We start from the raw sequence: 23,676 nt of genomic DNA, 5'->3' as shown, positions 1-23,676 counted from the left end.
GGCTTCTGTCACCCCCAAAACACATTTTTCATTTTTGGGCTTGTTAAAATCCTTATTGAATGACTATTCTCTATATAGGGCTCTTACCTTGGTCTGTGGCTTCGTTTCATTAAAAATCGATCTTTTAAAATATGCAAATGACTTCACTACCAGCAAGTAGGGCGTCTACTTGCTGGTAGCTGCAGCATCCTCCTTTTAAAAAACCGCCCCATCCTCCTGTTGATTGACAGGGCCAGCGAGCGCTCTCCTCCTCCGGCTGGCCTGGTCAGCATTTCAAATCCCGGGCCAGTCTTCATTCGGCGCAGGCGCTCTGAGAGAAGGACTCTCTCGCCTCCTCAGCACTCCCTCAGTGCGCCTGCGCCGATGATGTCACCGAAAGAGAAGACGTCATCGGCGCAGGCGCACTGAGGGAGTGCTGAGGAGGCGAGCCTCCTTCTCTCAGAGCGCCTGCGCCGAATGAAGACAGGCGCGGGATTTAAAATGCTGAACGGGCCAGCCGGAGGAGGAGAGCGCTCGCTGGCCCTGTCAATCAACAGGAGGAGGGGGCGGTTTTTTAAAAGGAGGATGCGGCGGCTACCAGCAAGTAGACGCCCTACTTGCTGGTAGTGAAGTCATTTGCATATTTTAAAAGATCAATTTTTAATGAACCGAAGCCTCAGACCAAGGTAGGAGCCCTATATAGGGAATAGTCGTTCAATAAGGATTTTAATATGCTCAAAAATGAAAAATGTGTTTTGGGGGTGACAGAAGCCCTTTAAAACCCCCAACTTCTGCTGTATTCCTATGGCTGACTTTGCCAAGGGCACACGTATGTCTTTAATTAGTTAGGCTGTTTGATCCACACTTTCTTCATCCTTGTATGTTCAGCTCTGCTTACATTGCAATTATCCTGAATTACAGCATGTGTTTTAGCCCAGAGCTGTAGTCACAAGTCTATTGGTTGCAGAGCTGAAATCTCAGGTGTTCTGCTTGTTCAGGGTCTGCATGGAGCTTGCTTCTGCGGTTTCCAATCTAGGAAGTGTAGTACAGTTATATGAAGTAGAGAGAACTGGGAATTGTTAGAGCACTCAGCTCTCTTTCCTCTGGACTTGAAGATACGGTCGTGATGGTGGTCCCGTACTTTTCTGTCTGTAAGTCTATAAGCCAATAGGCCCTTTCTTTTTAGTTTACCGTATTCTGTACAAAGAGATGTGCACTGCTAGACCCAACGTTGAACACAATCCTAAATCTCGATGTATATAATAAAATACATTATACCGTATATTTGTGCCGCGCATACAAGGCCATAATCTGACGCTGTGTAATCCATTTTCATCCTATACAGGACTGTGTTGTGTGGTGCCAGTATCCTGGTACGCGGCCACCATCACTCAGCAGTTTTATGACAGTCTCTATGGTGGAATAAAGTGAGTGTGTTTTATAGTATATTAATAATATTGTTTTCTATTATATTACAATTACATTATTTATCAATCCAGTGAGGAATAAAGGGCTCGACTCATTATGATAACCCATATCCATATACCACAATGCAAAATAAGCTAAATGCTTGAGGCGCCAGAGATCGGGGGTGGGGGGTGCTTAGTGGTAAATTGGGGGCCCCAAGACATAACTTTGCTTGGGGCCCCAGAAATGCCAAATGTGCCCCTTCCCATATGGCATATTATTGGACAGACAGACGTATAGATAGACTGATAGATAGAGCTTAGCAGGCTGATGGGCGGAGCTTAGTGGTGAAATGGGGCCCCAAGACAGACAGATAGAACAAAAAGGTGTAAAGTAGAACTGGTTTAGTTACCCATAGCAACCAATCAGATTCCACCTTTCATTTTCCAAAGGATCAGTGAAAACATAACTTTGCCTGGGGCCCCAGAAATGCCAAATGTGTCCCTTTCCATATGGCATATTATTGGACAGACATACAGATAGATAGATAGATAGATAGATAGATAGATAGATAGATAGATAGATAGATAGATAGATAGATAGATAGATAGATAGATAGATACAGTAGATAGACTGATAGATAGATAGATAGATAGATAGATAGATAGATAGATAGATAGATAGATAGATAGATAGATAGATAGATAGATAGATAGATAGATAGATACAATAGCTAGATACAGTAGATAGATAGATAGATATGAGATAGATAGATAGATAGATAGATAGATAGATAGATACAATAGCTAGATACAGTAGATAGATAGATAGATATGAGATAGATAGATAGATAGATAGATAGATAGATAGATAGATAGATAGATAGATAGATATGAGATAGATAGATAGATAGATAGATAGATAGATAGATAGATAGATAGATACAATAGATAAATCTATCTATCTACTTATCTAACTGGTGTAAAGTAGAACTGGTTTAGTTGCCCAGAGCAACCAATCAGATTTCACCTTCCATTTTCCAAAGATGAAAGGTGGAATCCGATTGGTTGCTATGGGCAACTAAACCAGTTCTACTTTGCACCAGTTTGACAAATCTCCCCCTAATTATAATTTTTTCCCCCGGGAATAAGCAGATACAATATTAATACCATATTTCCTGATCAGGTATGAACTCGGCCCTGCACTATACATTGGGTGGGCTGGCTCTCTGCTGGCTATTATTGGTGGTTCCCTTTTGTGCTGTTCTTTTAAGGCAGAGAAGAAAACGGCTAAAAAAACGTAAGTACAAGAACCGTCATGGTGCAGAATGTCAGGTCTATGGTGGCATTTTTGTAGAAGTATGTTATTCATACCATGTGCAGCACAATGAGAGTGGGAAGTATATTTAGGCTGAATTCACACATTGCGGTGATATCACGGCACGAAGCTGCGATGTGTCCACATCGTGTGAAAACATCCTTACCGCATTCTTCCCTATACCTGTAATGTTACCTTCAGCTCGATATCCAGATTCCATGGTGTTAGCTAATTTAATCTTATTTTAAGGGGCCCTCTAGGTCTTTGTGGCGACAGATACGGTAACAAGCAGTTATCCATTTCTAGGAGGAATAATACAGGAATGGCAGAACACAGAGTTAGAAGAAAAGATGCTCCATAATTGTTACTGTATTTTATGGGGAATACAAGTATTTGCTGAAAATTTACATGGGACTGCTATAAAAAAAACGAATCGGTGTCAGATACATGGAGCTTGAGGCTAAATGCACACGATCAGGATTGCGTGCGGATTTTCTGCGCGGATTTGCATGCGGAAAATTCGCACCGCAGGTCATGTACAGTAGTGGCCAAAAGTTTTGAGAATTACATAAATATTGGAAATTGGAAAAGTTGCTGCTTAAGTTTTTATAATAGCAATTTGCATATACTCCAGAATGTTATGAAGAGTGATCAGATGAATTGCATAGTCCTTCTTTGCCATGAAAATTAACTTAATCCCAAAAAAACCTTTCCATTGCATTTCATTGCTGTCATTAAAGGACCTGCTGAGATCATTTCAGTAATTGTCTTGTTAACTCAGGTGAGAATGTTGACGAGCGCAAGGCTGGAGATCATTATGTCAGGCTGATTGGGTTAAAATGGCAGACTTGACATGTTAAAAGGAGGGTGATGCTTGAAATCATTGTTCTTCCATTGTTAACCATGGTGACCTGCAAAGAAACGCGTGCAGCCATCATTGCGTTGCATAAAAATGGCTTCACAGGCAAGGATATTGTGGCTACTAAGATTGCACCTCAATCAACAATTTATAGGATCATCAAAAACTTCAAGGAAAGAGGTTCAATTCTTGTTAAGAAGGCTTCAGGGCGTCCAAGAAAGTCCAGCAAGCGCCAGGATCGTCTCCTAAAGAGGATTCAGCTGCGGGATCGGAGTGCCACCAGTGCAGAGCTTGCTCAGGAATGGCAGCAGGCAGGTGTGAGCGCATCTGCACGCACAGTGAGGCGAAAACTTTTGGAAGATGGCCTGGTGTCAAGAAGGGCAGCAAAGAAGCCACTTCTCTCCAAAAAAAAACATCAGGGACAGATTGATCTTCTGCAGAAAGTATGGTGAATGGACTGCTGAGGACTGGGGCAAAGTCATATTCTCCGATGAAGCCTCTTTCCGATTGTTTGGGGCATCTGGAAAAAGGCTTGTCCGGAGAAGAAAAGGTGAGCGCTACCATCAGTCCTGTGTCATGCCAACAGTAAAGCATCCTGAGACCATTCATGTGTGGGGTTGCTTCTGATCCAAGGGAGTGGGCTCACTCACAATTTTGCCCCAAAACACAGCCATGAATAAAGAATGGTACCAAAACACCCCCCAACAGCAACTTCTTCCAACAATCCAACAACAGTTTGGTGAAGAACAATGCATTTTCCAGCACGATGAAGCACCGTGCCATAAGGCAAAAGTGATAACTAAGTGGCTCGGGGACCAAAACGTTGACATTTTGGGTCCATGGCCTGGAAACTCCCCAGATCTTAATCCCATTGAGAACTTGTGGTCAATCCTCAAGAGGCGGGTGGACAAACAAAAACCCACTAATTCTGACAAACTCCAAGAAGTGATTATGAAAGAATGGGTTGCTATCAGTCAGGAATTGGTCCAGAAGTTGATTGAGAGCATGCCCAGTCGAATTGCAGAGGTCCTGAAAAAGAAGGGCCAACACTGCAAATACTGACTCTTTGCATAAATGTCATGTAATTGTCGATAAAAGCCTTTGAAACGTATGAAGTGCGTGTAATTATATTTCACTACATCACAGAAACAACTGAAACAAAGATCTAAAAGCAGTTAAGCAGCAAACTTTGTGAAAACTAATATTTGTGTCATTCTCAAAACTTTTGGCCACGACTGTACATTGTATTCTATGAGAATTTGAAATTTTCATGCACACAATGCGGATTTGCACACATTCAGGATTTATGTGCGGACAATCCGAACTGAAATCCGCAGGTGTTCACATGGAAATTGGTGCGGATTTACAGTATGTGCGGATTTTACTCTCCCCATTGAAGTGAATGGAGAAAATCCGGTCAGGATAAATAAAATAAATTGACATGCTGCAGATTTTAAAATCCGCATTGTGTGCATGAGAATTTAAAATTCTAATAGAATACAATGTACGTGACCTACGGTGTGGATTTTCCGCATGCAAATCCACTTGGAAAATCTGCGCGCAATCCTGATCGTGTGCATTTACCCTTACAGCAGTGGACTGAAGCCGAAGGCTCATTTTAAAGAGCCGTATAGCCTCTGTGTGTGACTGTAAAGGCTCCATTGGGTGCCATATGAACTGCGCTATTCACCTATAGGCGGGTAAGAGCCGTATAGCCTCTGTGTGCTGCTGTAAAGGCTCCATTGGGTGCCATATGAACTGCGCTAGTCACCTATAATAGTACTGCTTCTAGGGGAAAATACAACTAGGCACACGCCATGTTTTTCCTGTATGAATCTGACTGTAAGCCTCTGTATCAAGCCATACATACAAGTAGGTACAGTAAAGGACGGCGGTGTGCACGTCTACACCCTGATAAACTGTAATGGAAGCCTTTTCTCTCTCTTGCAGTGTCTATACGTACAAGGCACCTGAAAACGAGTTCACACAGTTCAAAGAGATGAGAGAAACCTCGACTGGAAGAGCTTACGTCTAGGCCGGGACCAGGAGTCGCCCGCAGGAGCCACATTCAATAATTTTATACTGATCTTTTTCATATGCGGATCTATTGTGTTGTTTTTTTAGTGCACCCCATTATGACGACCACCCGGTATGTTAGGACTTGGTTTTGTACACGTTGACTTTTCTGTAGTTGTGTGACATTGTGCATATTGAGGGCCAGTAAAAGTTCTAATGGAGATGAGTGACATCGGCGTCTTTACTTGTCATAAATAATCGACTTCTTGTAGGATTTTCATTTGTAAATGCTGAATTTGAAGCAGAGATCATCCTGAAGTAAATGGGGGTCAGGTCATTTATCAAACTGGTGTAAAGTAGAACTGGCTTAGTTTTCCATAGCAACCAATCAGATTCCTCCTTTCATTTTCCAAAGGAGCAGTCTGAAATGAAAGGTGGAATCTGATTGGTGGCTATGGGCAACTATGTGTTTCATGTTCACTGTCAGAGATCGCACTACGTTTTTTCCAGAAGAGTAATGCCTCATTCACACATCAGGGTTTGGTCAGTGATTTTCCATCAGTAATTTTGAGCCAAAACCAGGTGCGGCTGTAAAAACACAGAACAGGTGGAGGCTCCAGTCCTGGTTTTGGCTCACAATCACTGATGGAAAACACTGACGTGTGAATGAGGCTTAAAAATACTCCTCTGACCATTTTTGAGGAGTATTTTTACCCGAGCAGGAGTACGAAAGCTGCAGTAATACAAATACATAATAGGTAGGCCTGCGCTTGTTCACATCTGCGTTGGAGGCCGCGTTTGGAACCTCTGTTGCAGATTCTCTCAAAAGTCCAGACTTGTATGCAGCACTTTTGAAAGGCTTGTGAACAGACACTGAACGGACTCCTTCATAGTTGGCGGAGTCTGTTCGGCTTCTTCCCTTGTCGTTAGGCCAGGCTGACATCACATTTTTGTTATATACGTTTTTTTTGTGTACATTAAATGTATATTATCAGACGCCTCAGACAGATGCCATACTGTTGCATCTGTCACCAGAGTTCTGTTGTAAAAAAAAATAAACGTATACGTTAGCCTTCAAGTTTTTTTGCTGAACCTTGTAGGATGGAAAAATGTGGTACACTTTCCTATCCTGCAGAGTTCTGCAAACAAAAAGCATCTGAGGCGTCCGTTAATGTATACGGTTTTTGTGTATGTTGAAAGTATGACAAAAACCCAGGCTTACATGCCCGATCCAGCACTTCTGTTATTTTTGTTGCACTGCTCATCTAACGGAGCAGAACAACAGAAATAGTGGTGGTGTGAACGTGGCCTAAGAGGTGGGGAACCATTGCTAAATACCATCAGGCAATTATATCCAAGTGATAAAGTCCAGTCCAATATAGCGGAATTAACCCTGTACTTTATCACTTGGCTATAATAGCCTGCCTGCATTCACTACACAGCGCACTACATACACTACATTACATGCATATACATGTTTACATGTATGTGAGGTATACATGTGTGTGATGTAGGTGGTGCTGTGTGTGATGTATACATGTGTGTGATGTATGTAGTGCAGTATGTGATGTATACATGTGTGTGATGTATGTAGTGCAGTATGTGATGTATACATGTGTGTGATGTATGTAGTGCAGTATGTGATGTATACATGTGTGTGATGTATGTAGTGCAGTATGTGATGTATACATGTGTGTGATGTATGTAGTGCAGTATGTGATGTATACATGTGTGTGATGTATGTGGTGTATACATGTGTGTGATGTACGTGGTGCAGTGTGTGATGTATACATGTGTGTGATGTATGTAGTGCAGTGTGTGATGTATACATGCATGTGATGTATGTATTGCAGTATGTGATGTATACATGTGTGTGATGTATGTAGTGCAGTATGTGATGTATACATGTGTGTGATGTATGTAGTGCAGTATGTGATGTATACATGTGTGTAATGTATGTAGTGCAGTATGTGATGTATACATGTGTGTGATGTATGTAGTGCAGTATGTGATGTATACATGTGTGTGATGTATGTAGTGCAGTATGTGATGTATACATGTGTGTGATGTATGTAGTGCAGTATGTGATGTATACATGTGTGTGATGTATGTGGTGTATACATGTGTGTGATGTACGTGGTGCAGTGTGTGATGTATACATGTGTGTGATGTATGTAGTGCAGTGTGTGATGTATACATGCATGTGATGTATGTATTGCAGTATGTGATGTATACATGTGTGTGATGTATGTAGTGCAGTATGTGATGTATACATGTGTGTGATGTATGTAGTGCAGTATGTGATGTATACATGTGTGTGATGTATGTGGTGTATACATGTGTGTGATGTACGTGGTGCAGTGTGTGATGTATACATGTGTGTGATGTATGTAGTGCAGTGTGTGATGTATACATGCATGTGATGTATGTATTGCAGTATGTGATGTATACATGTGTGTGATGTACGTGGTGCAGTGTGTGATGTACAGTGGGATGTGAAAGTTTGGGCAACCTTGTTAATCGTCATGATTTTCCTGTATAAATCGTTGGTTGTTACGATAAAAAATGTCAGTTAAACGCTTCCTGTAGGTTCCAATGAGAGTCTGGATTCTGGTTGAAGGTATTTTGGACCATTCCTCTTTACAAAACATCTTTAGTTCATTCAGGTTTGATGGCTTCTGAGCATGGACAGCTCTCTTTAAAGGGACACTGACAGGCCCAATAAGCATATTTAGTTATATATATATGACAGTACAGGTCTTATCAAGTGTATTAAAATCATCTAAGTATCCCCCCTGTCCACCTTATAAATACCGAAAACTAAAGTTTTATAACCTGCTTGTCTCATCTCCAATCTGCCCAAGGGGCGGCGTTTCATCTCAAAATGCGCCCAGCCAGCCGCTCCCAACTGCCGTTCTGAAGCCCCGCCCAGATCATCAATATTCACTTCGCTGGGCGGCGGCTACAACTCTCCCCGACTCAAGTGCCCGGCGCATGCGCATAAAGCAGAGGCTGCAGCGGCCTCTAAGACGCAGACTGTCTGTACGCAGGCGCGATGTGACCCCGGCCGGGCGCATGCGCTGAAGATTAGACGGAGGACGTGCCCAGAGGATTGAATTGGCCATGCGCAGGATCTTGAGTCGGGGAGAGTTGTAGCCGCCGCCCAGCGAAGTGAATATTGATGAGCTGGGCGGGGCTGCAGACGGCAGTTGGGAGCGGCTGGCTGGGCGCATTTTGAGATGAAACGCCGCCCCTTGGGCAGATTGGAGACGAGACAAGCAGGTTATAAAACTTTAGTTTTCGGTATTTATAAGGTGGACAGGGGGGATACTTAGATGATTTGAATACACTTGATAAGACCTGTAATGTCATATATATACCTAAATATGCTTATTGGGCCTGTCAGTGTCCCTTTAAGTCACACCACAGATTTTCAATTATATTCAGGTCTGGGGACTGAGATGGCCATTCCAGAACGTTGTACTTGTTCCTCTGCATAAATGCCTTAGTGGATTTTGAGCAGTGTTTAGGGTCGTTGTCTTGTTGAAAGACCCAGCCCCGGCACAGCTTCAGCTTTGTCACTGATTCCTGGACATTAGTCTCCAGAATCTGCTGATACTGAGTGGAATCCATGCGTTCCTCAACTTTGACAAGATTCCCAGTCCCTGCACTGGCCACACAGCCCCACAGCATGATGGAACCACCACCATATTTTACTGTAGGTAGCAGGTGTTTTTCTTGGAATGCTGTGTTCTTTTTCCTCCATGCATAACGCCCCTTGTTATGGCCAAATAACTCAATTTTAGTTTCATCAGTCCAGAGCACCTTATTCCAAAATGAAGCTGGCTTGTCCAAATGTGCTTTAGCCCACCTCAAGCGGCACTTTTTGTGCTGTGGGCGGAGAAAAGGCTTCCTCTGCATCACTCTCGCATACAGCATCTCCTTGTGTAAAGTGCGCCGAATGGTTGAACGATGCACAGTGACTCCATCTGCAGCAAGATGATGTTGTAGGTCTTTGGTGCTGGTCTATGGGTTGACTCTGACTGTTCTCACCATTCGTCGCTTCTGTCTATCCGAGATTTTTCTTGGTCTGCCACTTCGAGCCTTAACTTGAACTTAGCCTGTGGTCTTCCATTTCCTCAATATGTTCCTAACTGTAGAAACAGACGGCTGAAATCTCTGAGACAGCTTTCTATATCCTTCCCCTAAACCATGATGGTGAACAATCTTTGTCTTCAGGTCATTTGAGAGTTGTTTTGAGACCCCCATGTTGCTACTCTTCAGAGAAAATTAAAAGAGGAGGGAAACTTACAATTGACCCCCTTAAATACTCTTTCTCATAATTGGATTCCCCTGTGTATGTAGGTCAGGGGTCACTGAGCTTACCAAGCCAATTTGAGTTCCAATAATTAGTTCTAAAGGTTTTGGAATCAATAAATTGACAACAGTGCCCAAATTTATGCACCTGCCTAATTTTGTTTAAACAATTATAGCACACTTTCTGTAAATCCAATAAACTTCATTTCACTTCTTAAATATCACTGTGTGTGTCTCCTATATGATATATTTAACTGACATTTTTTTATCGTAACAACCAACGATTTATACAGGAAAATCATGACGATTAACAAGGTTGCCCAAACTTTCGCATCCCACTGTATACATGTGTGTAATGTATGTAGTGCAGTGTGTGATGTATACATGTGTGTGATGTATGTAGTGCAGTATGTGATGTATACATGTGTGTAATGTATGTAGTGCAGTATGTGATGTATACATGTGTGTGATGTATGTAGTGCAGTGTGTGATGTATACATGTGTGTGATGTATGTAGTGCAGTGTGTGATGTATACATGTGTGTAATGTATGTAGTGCAGTGTGTGATGTATACATGTGTGTGATGTATGTAGTGCAGTGTGTGATGTATACATGTGTGTGATGTATGTAGTGCAGTATGTGATGGATACATGTGTGTAATGTTTGTAGTGCAGTATGTGATGTATACATGTGTGTGATGTATGTAGTGCAGTGTGTGATGTACGTGGTGCAGTATGTGATGTATGTAGTGCAGTGTGTGATGTATACATGTGTGTAATGTATGTGGTGCAGTGTGTGATGTATACATGAGTGTGATGTATGTAGTGCAGTATGTGATGTATACATGTGTGTAATGTATGTGGTGCAGTGTGTGATGTACACGTGTGTGTGATATATGTAGTGCAGTGTGTGATGTATGTAGTGCAGTGTGTGATGTATACATGTGTGTAATGTATGTAGTGCAGTATGTGATGTATACATGTGTGTGATGTATGTAGTGCAGTATGTGATGCATACATGTGTGTGATGTATGTAGTGCAGTATGTGATGTATACATGTGTGTGATGTATGTAGTGCAGTATGTGATGTATACATGAGTGTGATGTATGTAGTGCAGTATGTGATGTATACATGTGTGTAATGTATGTGGTGCAGTGTGTGATGTACACGTGTGTGTGATATATGTAGTGCAGTGTGTGATGTATGTAGTGCAGTGTGTGATGTATACATGTGTGTAATGTATGTAGTGCAGTATGTGATGTATACATGTGTGTGATGTATGTAGTGCAGTATGTGATGCATACATGTGTGTGATGTATGTAGTGCAGTATGTGATGTATACATGTGTGTAATGTATGCAGTGCAGTATGTGATGTATACATGAGTGTGATGTATGTAGTGCAGTATGTGATGTATACATGTGTGTGATGTATGTAGTGCAGTATGTGATGTATACATGTTTGTGATGTATGTAGTGCAGTGTGTGATGTATACATGTGTGTGATGTATGTAGTGCAGTATGTGATGTATACATGTGTGTGATGTATGTAGTGCAGTATGTGATGTATACATGTGTGATGTATGTGGTGCAGTATGTGATGTATACATGTGTGTAATGTATGTAGTGCAGTATGTGATGTATACACGTGTGTAATGTATGTAGTGCAGTGTGTGATGTATACATGTGTGTAATGTATGTAGTGCAGTATGTGATGTATACATGTGTGTGATGTATGTAGTGCAGTATGTGATGTATACATGTGTGTGATGTATGTGGTGCAGTATGTGATGTATACATGTGTGTAATGTATGTAGTGCAGTATGTGATGTATACATGTGTGTAATGTATGTGGTGCAGTGTGTGATGTATACATGAGTGTGATGTATGTAGTGCAGTATGTGATGTATACATGTGTGTGATGTATGTAGTGCAGTGTGTGATGTACACGTGTGTAATGTATGTAGTGCAGTATGTGATGTATACATGTGTGTAATGTATGTAGTGCAGTATGTGATGTATACATGTGTGTAATGTATGTAGTGCAGTATGTGATGTATACATGAGTGTAATGTATGTAGTGCAGTATGTGATGTATACATGTGTGTGATGTATGTAGTGCAGTATGTGATGTATACATGTGTGTGATGTATGTAGTGCAGTATGTGATGTATACATGAGTGTGATGTATGTAGTGCAGTATGTGATGTATACATGTGTGTGATGTATGTAGTGCAGTATGTGATGTATACATGTGTGTGATGTATGTAGTGCAGTATGTGATGTATACATGTGTGTAATGTATGTAGTGCAGTATGTGATGTATACATGTGTGTGATGTATGTAGTGCAGTGTGTGATGTATACATGTGTGTAATGTATGTAGTGCAGTATGTGATGTATACATGTGTGTGATGTATGTAGTGCAGTATGTGATGTATACATGTGTGTGATGTATGTAGTGCAGTATGTGATGTATACATGTGTGTGATGTATGTAGTGCAGTATGTGATGTATACATGTGTGTGATGTATGTAGTGCAGTATGTGATGTATACATGTGTGTGATGTATGTAGTGCAGTGTGTGATGTATACATGTGTGTAATGTATGTAGTGCAGTATGCGATGTATACATGTGTGTGATGTATGTAGTGCAGTATGTGATGTATACATGTGTGTGATGTATGTAGTGCAGTATGTGATGTATACATGTGTGTGATGTATGTAGTGCAGTGTGTGATGTATACATGTGTGTGATGTATGTAGTGCAGTATGTGATGTATACATGTGTGTGATGTATGTAGTGCAGTATGTGATGTATACATGTGTGTGATGTATGTAGTGCAGTGTGTGATGTATACATGTGTGTGATGTATGTAGTGCAGTGTGTGATGTATACATGTGTGTGATGTATGTAGTGCAGTATGTGATGTATACATGTGTGTGATGTATGTGGTGCAGTGTGTGATGTATACATATGTGTGATGTATGTAGTGCAGTATGTGATGTATACATGTGTGTAATGTATACATGTGTGTGATGTATGTGGTGCAGTGTGTGATGTATACATGTGTGTGATGTATGTAGTGCAGTGTGTGATGTATACATGTGTGTAATGTATGTAGTGCAGTATGTGATGTATACATGTGTGTGATATATGTAGTGCAGTGTGTGATGTATGTAGTGCAGTGTGTGATGTATACATGTGTGTAATGTATGTAGTGCAGTATGTGATGTATACATGAGTGTAATGTATGTGGTGCAGTATGTGATGTATACATGTGTGTAATGTATACATGTGTGTGATGTATGTGGTGCAGTGTGTGATGTATACATGTGTGTGATGTATGTAGTGCAGTGTGTGATGTATACATGTGTGTAATGTATGTAGTGCAGTATGTGATGTATACATGTGTGTGATATATGTAGTGCAGTGTGTGATGTATGTAGTGCAGTGTGTGATGTATACATGTGTGTAATGTATGTAGTGCAGTATGTGATGTATACATGTGTGTGATGTATGTAGTGCAGTATGTGATGTATACATGAGTGTAATGTATGTAGTGCAGTATGTGATGTATACATGTGTGTAATGTATGTAGTGCAGTATGTGATGTATACATGAGTGTGATGTATGTAGTGCAGTATGTGATGTATACATGTGTGTGATGTATGTAGTGCAGTATGTGATGTATACATGTGTGTGATGTATGTAGTGCAGTGTGTGATGTATACATGTGTGTGATGTATGTAGTGCAGTATGTGATGTATACATGTGTGTGATGTATGTAGTGCAGTATGTGATGTATACATGTGTGATGTATGTGGTGCAGTATGTGATGTATACATGTGTGTAATGTATGTAGTGCAGTATGTGATGTATACATGTGTGTAATGTATGTGGTGCAGTGTGTGATGTATACATGTGTGTAATGTATGTAGTGCAGTATGTGATGTATACATGTGTGTGATGTATGTAGTGCAGTATGTGATGTATACATGTGTGATGTATGTGGTGCAGTATGTGATGTATACATGTGTGTAATGTATGTAGTGCAGTATGTGATGTATACATGTGTGTAATGTATGTAGTGCAGTATGTGATGTATACATGTGTGTAATGTATGTGGTGCAGTGTGTGATGTATACATGAGTGTGATGTATGTAGTGCAGTATGTGATGTATACATGTGTGTGATGTATGTAGTGCAGTGTGTGATGTACACGTGTGTAATGTATGTAGTGCAGTATGTGATGTATACATGTGTGTAATGTATGTAGTGCAGTATGTGATGTATACATGTGTGTAATGTATGTAGTGCAGTATGTGATGTATACATGTGTGTAATGTATGTAGTGCAGTATGTGATGTATACATGTGTGTAATGTATGTAGTGCAGTATGTGATGTATACATGTGTGTGATGTATGTAGTGCAGTATGTGATGTATACATGTGTGTAATGTATGTAGTGCAGTATGTGATGTATACATGAGTGTAATGTATGTAGTGCAGTATGTGATGTATACATGTGTGTGATGTATGTAGTGCAGTATGTGATGTATACATGTGTGATGTATGTAGTGCAGTGTGTGATGTATGTAGTGCAGTATGTGATGTATACATGTGTGTGAAGTATGTGGTACAGTGTGTGATATATACACATGTGTGATGTATGTGGTGCAGTGTGTGATGTATACATGAGTATGATGTATGTGGTGCAGTGTGTGATGTATACATGTGTGATGCTCACACACTGCACTACACACTGCTGTCACCTTGATGTCCAGTCCGGGGCTGTTTGTCACCTCTGAGGAGTCCTCTTCAGCTCCTCCGCCGCCATGTTTTCAGGGGTCCTTGTGCAGCGCGCTTGCTCTCCTTACTGTAGAAACTCCCGGGAGCCGGTCCCTCATCCTTCCAGCTCCTGCCGCCTTCCCCTGCTGCAGGGCCTGTATCGCTCCGGCACCCACCCAAACCCTCCAATAGCAAAGCTCCTTACTGTATGGAGATTTGCTATTGGTCATTTCAGGCACAGGCAGCATTGCTGTGCTGCCTGTGCCGTTCCCTGTGCTGCTGAATGTAGGGGAAAAGTCTAAGGCGTATTGGTACGCCTTAGGCCCCTTTCACATGAGAGAGTTTTCCCGCGCGTGTGCAATGCGTGATGTGAACGCATAGCACCCGCACTGAATCCTGACCCATTCATTTCAATGGGTCCGTGTACATGAGCTGTGATTTTCACGCATCAGTTCTGCGTTGCGTGAAAAACGCAGCATGTTCTATATTCTGCATTTTTCACGCAGCCCTGGCCCCATAGCAGTGAATGGGGCTTCAGTGAAAACGCATTGCATCCGCAAGCAAGTGCGGATGCAATGTGTTTTTCACTGATGGTTGCTAGAAGTTTGTAAACCTTCAGTTTTTTTTATCACGCGAGTGAAAAACGCATCAAAACGCATTGCACCTGCACAGAAAAAACTGAACACAATTGCAGACAAAACTGACTGAACTTGCTTGCAAAATGGTGCGAGTTTCACTGAACGCATCCGGACCTAATCGGTCACGCTCATGTGAAAGAGGCCTTAGGCTTTCCAGGGAGTAAAATGGCCTGATCAGGCATCTATGACACTTGTACAGGCGTTATTCAGACCTCTGTTCCCGGTACTGTATATAGGGGGGAATTAGGGAGGGGAATATTTGAAGACAGTTTTCCTGGAGTCTGTACTGGCGCACTTTGCACCAAATTTATCAAATGACGCACATTGGGGTAAATTTATCATTCCCCATGGCAGTTTCCGGGCGTAAAAGATTCGCAAACCTCGTGTTTTTAAACCTCACTGTCCCTAAATCTAGATGAAAAATAGTGTTTCTATCCCAAAAAGGTGTGACGAGGGCGAGGAGCGAGTGGGGCCAGGACGCCTGGCAAATTTATCTTCTTTTACTGCAGTTTTTTGGCATAAAAGAAGACTGAAATCTACGGCAGCTCAGAGCTGTTGTGGTTTCAGCCTAAATGCACGGACTGCTGGAGGATACACCTCATTTATGAGGAGGCCTGTACCTAATCACAGGACAGGGCCATCCTCCAGCATTGCAGGGGATGTCATAGAGCGATGTAGTCTACAATAATTTCCTTCCATTGTTTGTTCAGGTTGAAGCATCTTTAAACCTAAGGCCCCTTTCACACGGGCGAGTATTCCGCGCGGATGCGATGTGTGAGTTGAACGCATTGCACCCGCACTGAATACCGACCCATTCATTTCTATGGGGCTGTTCACATGAGCGGTGATTTTCACGCATCACTTGTGCGTTGCGTGAAAATCGCAGCATGCTCTATTTTGTGTGTGTTTTTCACGTAACGCAGGCCCCATAGAAGTGAATGGGGTTGCGTGAAAATCGCAAGCATCCGCAGGCAAGTGCAGATGCGGTTCGATTTTCACGCACGGTTGCTAGGAGACGATCGGGATGGAGACCCGATTATTATTATTTTCCCTTATAACTTGGTTATAAGGGAAAATAATAGCATTCTGAATACAGAATGCATAGTACAATAGCGCTGGAGGGGTTAAAAAAATAAATAAAAAAATGAACTCGCCTTAATCCACTTGATCGCGCAGCCGGCATCACTTCTGTCTCTTTCTTTGCTGTGTGTAGAAACAGGACCTGTGGTGACGTCACTCCGGTCATCACATGATCTTTTACCATGGTGATGGATCATGTGATGACCAGAGTGAAGTCACCACAGGTCCTGTTTCTACACACAGCAAAGAAAGAGACAGAAGCGATGCCGGCTGCGCGATCAAGTGGATTAAGGGGAGTTAATTATTATTATTTTTTTTAACCCCTCCAGCGCTATTGAACTATGCATTCTGTATTCAGAATGCTATTATTTTCCCTTATAACCATGTTATAAGGGAAAATAATACAATCTACAGAACACCGATCCCAAGCCCGAACTTCTGTGAAGAAGTTCGGGTTTCGGTACCAAACATGCGCGATTTTTCTCACACGCGTGCAAAACGCATTACAATGTTTTGCCCTCGTGCGGAAAAATCGCGCATGTTCCCGCAACGCCCTTCTGAAAGAGGCCTAACACTTGTCTACAAATGCTACTTCAGTTTTCTGCACCACCTTCCTACTGGAGTGTCTTTTTTTTTGCAACTTTTTATAGATGTCCTAGTGATAAATCTGGAGTAAAATTAATTAACATATCTAACCAGGCCCACTTTTCAAAACTGGAGTGAGTGGTGCAAAAAGTGACATTCTTAAGACGGAAAAGCCTTATTTTGCAGCTTTTTAAAAGACAATATTCTGCAGGGCTTGATAAATACCCCCCATAGTTTTTGGCACAGCGTTTTTCCATCAGGTCGATTCTCGCCATATTTGCCGGAATGCGAACAGATCTCTGCCGGTCCCCATTATAGTTAATAGGGCCAAACAGAGACTCACAAGCTTCCGGCAATGCCAGAATGCAAAGAGATCCGACAGGCTGTTCCCCATTTTGTGAGTGTGACCATAGGTGTTGCGGATGTGTATAGTACTAAATATACAGTTAACCAATAGGGGAGAGAGTCAGTAGCAAGATATCCCTGAGAGCTTCTAAAAACATGAATTAAAAACATCAAAAACGGACTCAACAAAAGAGTATCATTTAATTTTATCAATAAAATGTTCAAATTCAAATTACATACAATGTAAACATGGGTTCAAATGCGGGACCCATAACATAATATACTATTGTATAAAAAAAAGCAGTGTAAGTGATGTGAGTGCGTCACTTCATTAAATTATAAAATTGTACTATAGTGCCAAACTGTTAGCAATAAAAAACAAAAGTCCATGCAGTCTGAAAAAGTGGCAATTTGAGCTGAGATACCACCAATGTGCAATGGTTCCTGACCAGAAGCAGTAATTAATGAAGTTGCTGAAAGAGAATCTCTGCGTTGATTGCTAAAAAAATGCTGCATAGGGGACCTTCAAGGGGTTTCCCATCTCAGACAATGGGGGCATATCGCTAGGATATGCCCCCATTGTCTGATGGGGGATCCACGCGTACAAGAAGAACGGGGCCCCGAAAGTTGTTGAGGGCACACTGTACACTTGCAGCCACCCTCCATTAATTTCTATGACACCACGAAAAATAGCCGACCGCTGGCTCGGCTACTTCCGTCGGCCTCATAGAAATGAATGGGAGTGGTAGCCGCGCAAGAGCGGTGTGCTCCCTTTCACTACTATGGGGAAAGCGATTGGTGGTGGCAGGACCTGGGGAAACCCGGGGTCCTCTGGCCACCACCTTCCCCGCTCTGTTCTTGGTGTAGGTGCGGGTCCCAGAGGTGCTTCTGATATGCCCCCATTGTCTCAGATGGGAATACCCCTTTAAAAAGTAGAAGACAATCCTCATTTTTTCAGTTGGTCTTTATTAAAAAAAATATTCAGCTGTTTCTGGGCAACAAGGGTTAAAAATCAGTCTGTTTGCAATCTGTCAGTCCTTTTTCTTTGAATCGAGTCATCCGACAGCTCTTATCTCTGATCTTCTAACCACTTATTACAGCTCAATTCCTATCAAACTAATACGAATGTGTCTTACATAAGTGTTTATGTGGTCAGGAGATCAGAGATAAGAGCTACACATGAGCCTTCAGATGACGGGATTCAAAGAAGACAGACTGTGGCAGCGTGCAAACAGACTGATTTTTAACCCTTGTACTCATAAACAGCTGAATATTTTTTAATAACGACCAATTGAAAAAATGATTTTTAGCCAAAAATAAGTAAAATGCAATCATAAAAAATGCCCCCGAAGGTATACATACTGTAGCTTTTAAAGGTACTTTCACACTAGCGTTTTTCTTTTCCGGCGCCGAGTTCGGTCCTAGGGGCTCAAATCCGGAAAATAACTGATCAGTTTTATCCTAATGCATTCTGAATGGAGAGTAATCCGTTCAGGATGCATCAGGATGTCTTCAGTTCAGTCTTTTTGACTGATCAGGCTTTTCAGAAAACCGTAGCATGCTGTATTTTTACCTCCGGCCAAAAATCCAGAACACTTTGACTGAACGCCGGATCCGGCCTTTTTCCCATTGACTTGCATTAACGCCAGATCCGGCGCCGTGTGTTCCGTCAAAACGGATCCGGGTTTTGCATGTTAAACCCGAAAAATGTGAAAAAAAAGTTAAAGTCCATAAATGGCGGATCCGTTTTTTCCAATACATTTTTTCATTGTGATCAAAATCCTGATCAGGATTCAAATGTAATCCGTTTTCACACGTTTTTCCCGGATCCGGCGGGCAGTTCCGTTGACGGAATTGAACGCCGGATTCAAACAACGCTAGTGTGAAAGTAGCCTAACTTTTTTGAAGGACACTACTCATATGTAGTAGACTAAATAATTTCCTTGATGTTTTCTGTAGTAATATTTCTGGGCTAGGACGGTGGTCCTTTACATCTTCACAGTGGTTGGTGTCCCTGGTTGTTCAGACCCTCAAATGTAGGAATTTCATGCTAGTTCATGCTGGAAAACAAGTGTGGACTCAATGCTTCAGCTGTAAAGATTTTTCATATGATTCCAACTGGGACCAGAACCCTGCATTTGGTTCTACGGACGGTCTTACTGCTTTAACCATCTGCAAGAGAACAAATAGTATATTTAAATGAGATTCTACAGAGTATATTCCAGACCTGTCCATGGCATTACTACCAGATTGACGACATAGGCTTCTAAAACTTTTCTTACATACAATCATTTAACTAAAAGTTTGTGAGGAAATTAAACTTTTAAAGGGGTTTTCCAGGACGTACTGATTGTTGGCCTGTCTTTAGAAAAGGACATCATTATCAGATCGGCAGGGGTCCAGCTCTCAGTTTTCAAGAGCTGCGATGCCGGAAGTAGGCACCAGAACTACATAGCTCTGTAGACTGTATAGTGGCTGGACCTGGTTACTGCAGAGCTGCACTCATTCATTTAAATGTGTGTGTAGTGGTACGGTAACCAGGCCCGGCTACTACAAAGTCTACAGAGCTATGTGGTTCTGCTACCGCAGCTAGTAAAACATCTGATAGGCAGGCGTGTCGGGAGGCGGCCCACTGTTTATCTGATATTGATGACCTACCCTAAGGAGAGGCCTTCAATAAATATACGAAATCTTGGAAAACACCTTTAAAAGTAATTTATTATAAGAAAATGAACTATTGTTTAAATCAAGTTTTTATGTAAAAGAATTTTAGCAGATGTTATTAATCTACATAAAAACAAAACAAAAAAACAACAACATTAAATCCTGCAGTTTTCGCACTGGCCACTAAGCACCACTTCTTGGTCTGTACAAATCACTTTTCAGCAGTCATCTCATTATCATTACAATCACAAGTAACACCTCTATACACAGAACACAGGATCCACCATTCACAATAGGCGATATCACAGCTTATCTATTCCCTCCTGACATGCCTAGAAAACTCTCCCATAGAAGTCAATGGGGGGCCCCCTCCAGACCATTGTGTCCATGGCCCATGGTGGCTGCTGTAAAGCATATTTCTAAATGCTGGTAAAAACAGTTCAGGCAAGATGTCTGTTCAGAAAATAGAATAAAAAAATCTAGTATCAGATTATATAGTATGTGTCACAATGTGGTTTTACCGGACAAAAAATAAAATAAAAAAATATTACACACATAAGTTAACAAAGCTATGCAGTAATTTGATATTGATGTCCTATCCTCAGGAATTAGGGGTGGGCAAGCTGCGGGACTCCAGCTGTTGTGGAACTACAATTTCCAGCATGCTCCATTCCTTTCTATGAGAGTTCTGAGAAGAGTAGAGCAAGTATAGAGGCTGGGAGCTGTAGTTTCACAACAGCTGGAGTGGCGCAGGTTGCCAACCCCTGGTATAGGTCATCAAAATGAGATTAGCAAGGGACTGACTCCTGGCACCCCTGCCAATCAGCTGTTCAGAGAGGTCGCCACGCTCAAAGAGTGCTTAAGACCCTTTCTAGGCCGGTGACGTCACCATACATCAGTCATGTCGCCCAGGTGCAGCTCAAGTGAATGGAGCTGAGCTGCAATACCAAGCACAGCCACTATACGGGGGACGGCGCTGTGCTTGGTAAGTTGTGAAGAGGCTGCTGCACTCGCCGGAGGTCTGATAGCGCTGCAGCCGCCTCTTCATACCGCTGATTGGCTGGGGTTCAAGAAATCAGACCCCCGCCGATCTGATATCGATGATCTATCCTGAGGACAGTCCCATCAATATCAAATTCACGGATAACCCCTTTTAAGAATTAACTTTAAAGATTATATTCAGAGTTTATCTTTGATTACGGCTAGTCTTCTTCTTAGATAATGGCACCTAGACTGTGGCCTAACGTTTGACGTTTAGTGCCAAATCACGCCACAATTCTGCTGTAAAACGTGGTCTCAAACTTAAGCCAACCACATGGTGGTAATAGAGCTTAGCAAAAGTGTCCATGCCTGCGCCCCTGTGATAAATCTGGTGCAGGTCTAAGCTTACACCATCTACAGCAGCAATGCCCAACCTGCGGCAAAACTACAACTCCCAGCATGCCCAAATAGCAGTAGGCTGTCCAGGCATACTGGGAGTTGTAGTTTTGCAACAGCTGGAGGGCTGCAGGTTGGGCATCCCTGGTCTATAGGATTAGTAAATCTGTCCCAGTGCATTTTATAAAAAAAAAAAAAAGAGGCTGAGCTGCAATACCAGATACGGCCAGCAGACAAGTGTGGCACTATTTCTAGTCAAAAAAGAAGAACCTACATTCTAATCCTGGACAATCCCTTTAACATTATATTATGGAATCACTATATATGCATGCAGTTCCCTACGTATATTCCAAGAGAAGCGAGCGCTCAGCGGGAGACAGAAGTGATCTCCTTGCAATGAGTCGCCTCGGTGTCAGGTGATGCAGCCGTCTGATTCAGTTAGGGCAATGACTGGTGGACTCTCATCCCATGACAGATAACCATGAGATTGCTATTACCTGAAATGCGTCCTCAAGTGACATACTCCAGTGTTTTATTAGGTAGGCAATGCAGATGGTGGCAGAACGACTACGCCCATGTTTGCAGTAGACCAGGCACTTCCCGCCACTTTTTATAGTACTGTCTATCAGCTCCACACACTGGTCAAAATAAAGGGAGAGGTTCTGCAGCGGATCATCGACCACGGGGACACGGAGGGTACGGACCTCGAAATCCGGGAACGGCTGCCTCCTGGAAACGTTGATGCAGCAAGTCACTCCTTCCGCTAGGAGAAGATCCTTCTTGCAGGCGGCTCTGGCATTGCTGATCATTAATGAGTCTGTCACTTTATACAGCTCTGCCATGTCTCCCAAGTCACACTGTATAATAATATCTTGAGGCTACATTCATAAAAAAAAACGGAAAGACACCTTCTTCCAGGTCCTGGGAACACGCCACTGACTCCAGCGTTCTCCGGGACAGAGTCTTTAGGGGATATTTTAAGATCCTGACCTCTGAGATGTGGCCTCCACCACAGAGCTGCTTGATAAAAATAGACAGCAGGACATCAACGAGAAACATTAGACGTCTACACACCTAATGCCCAATGCCACAGCGCCAACTCTAGAGAACAAACGGGCACCGCTGGGTCGTCCGAACAGCGTTCAGCCACCTTTTCCTGTAAGGCTTCAATCACACGTGCAGATTACGTGGTGCTTCCAAAGACAGAAGTGGATTCAAAAGCCACGAGAAATATAAAGCGAGGACTTTTACTTCTCCTTCCTGCTGGATCCATATAAAAAAACGGCATAAAAACCGCCAGATAGCTCTTTCAGCAGTCAGCCGTCCCTCATATTTAGTGGGCATGTGTCCTGAGTGGGGAGAGGGCCACTTCCAGACACAGGATGATGATGCGGGTAACTAGAAGACCAGTGGGCATGAGGGGGAGCAATGGAGCTGGGGCCTGGTGGAGGATATCAGGCAAGTATCCTCACCACCACGGATCTGGCCACGCTGGGGGTCTGAAAAACTGCCCAGCAAAAGGTGGACAACCCCTTTAAAAGCCCCTTGTTCCCGATAATTACCGTGTAAAGCCTCATGCACACGGCCATATCAGTTTTTGTGGCCCGCAAGTTGTAGATCCGCAAAACACGGATATTGGCCGCGTGTGTTCCGCATTCTGTGGATCGGTATGTCCTGCTCTGTTAGAAAGGCCTACTCCTGTCAGCAAAATGGACAACAGGACGTTCTATTTAGGCCTCATGCACACAACCTTATGTATTTTGCGGTCCACAAAAAACGGATCCACAAAAAATATGGATGACATTCGTGTGCATTCCGTATTTTGCGGAACGGAACAGCTGGCCCTTTATAGAATAGTACAATTCTTGTCTGTAATATATATACATTTTTGTGGAACAGAATGCACACGGAGTAACTCCCGATGAAGTAAGTGGTTCCGCATACGGTCCGCAAAAAAAACGGACACGGAAAGAAAATACATTTATGTGCATCCAGTCACACGTCTGTAGAATGTGTCCGCACCCTTTCCGCAATTATCCAGAACGGGTGCGGACCAATTCATTCTCTATGAGGCAGGAATGGATGCGGACAGCACAGTGTGCTCTCCGCATCCGCATTTCTGGAGCTCGGCCCCCGAACTTCCGGTCCGCGGCTCCGGAAAAAAAGAAAATAGAACATGCCCTATTCTTGTCCGCAATACACTACGGATGTGTGAATGGTGCACGGCCGAGGAAGAGACATCAAATGGTGTGCTGTCCGCATCTATTGTGGCCCTATTGAAATGAATGGGTCCGATACGCGAA

At 42.6% G+C, this 23,676-nt stretch overlaps 2 protein-coding genes across 4 annotated transcripts in view; one reads left to right on the top strand and one right to left on the bottom strand.

Annotated features, from left to right (window-relative positions):
- LOC120997668 (claudin-15-like) overlaps nucleotides 1-5,804 on the top strand; it is an 89,232-nt gene extending 83,428 nt beyond the window's left edge. For all 3 annotated transcript variants that reach the window (XM_040427865.1, XM_040427864.1, XM_040427866.1), the window contains 3 exons: nucleotides 1,325-1,406; nucleotides 2,572-2,685; nucleotides 5,513-5,804. In XM_040427865.1, the coding sequence (XP_040283799.1) occupies nucleotides 1,325-1,406; nucleotides 2,572-2,685; nucleotides 5,513-5,597 (281 nt within the window). In that variant the 3' untranslated portion in view covers nucleotides 5,598-5,804. The remainder of the gene's footprint in view (nucleotides 1-1,324; nucleotides 1,407-2,571; nucleotides 2,686-5,512) is intronic.
- Nucleotides 5,805-19,177: 13,373 nt separating this feature from the next.
- DUSP28 (dual specificity phosphatase 28) lies at nucleotides 19,178-22,215 on the bottom strand. Its single transcript, XM_040429927.1, has 2 exons — nucleotides 21,871-22,215; nucleotides 19,178-19,504 (listed from the first exon to the last, which is right to left on the bottom strand). Exons 1-2 carry the CDS (start codon nucleotides 22,213-22,215, stop codon nucleotides 19,412-19,414), a joined length of 438 nt encoding a protein of 145 aa, XP_040285861.1. The 3' UTR covers nucleotides 19,178-19,411.
- Between the last annotated feature and the right edge of the window lie 1,461 nt (nucleotides 22,216-23,676).

The sequence above is a fragment of the Bufo bufo genome, chromosome 4, assembly GCF_905171765.1.
Source record: "Bufo bufo chromosome 4, aBufBuf1.1, whole genome shotgun sequence".
NCBI lineage: Eukaryota > Metazoa > Chordata > Amphibia > Anura > Bufonidae > Bufo > Bufo bufo.
Note: the sequence above shows the minus strand (reverse complement) of the source record. Positions and strands in the feature narration are given on the sequence as shown.

What these genes read in the sequence shown, in the direction of transcription:
- DUSP28 (XM_040429927.1), bottom strand. Translation starts at nt 22,215, where the DNA reads ATGGCAGAGCTGTATAAAGTGACAGACTCATTAATGATCAGCAATGCC. An exon ending in CACTTGAGGACGCATTTCAG is followed by an intron (nt 19,505 to 21,870) that starts GTAATAGCAATC and finishes GTTCTCTTGCAG; the next exon opens with ATGGTTAAAGCAGTAAGACC.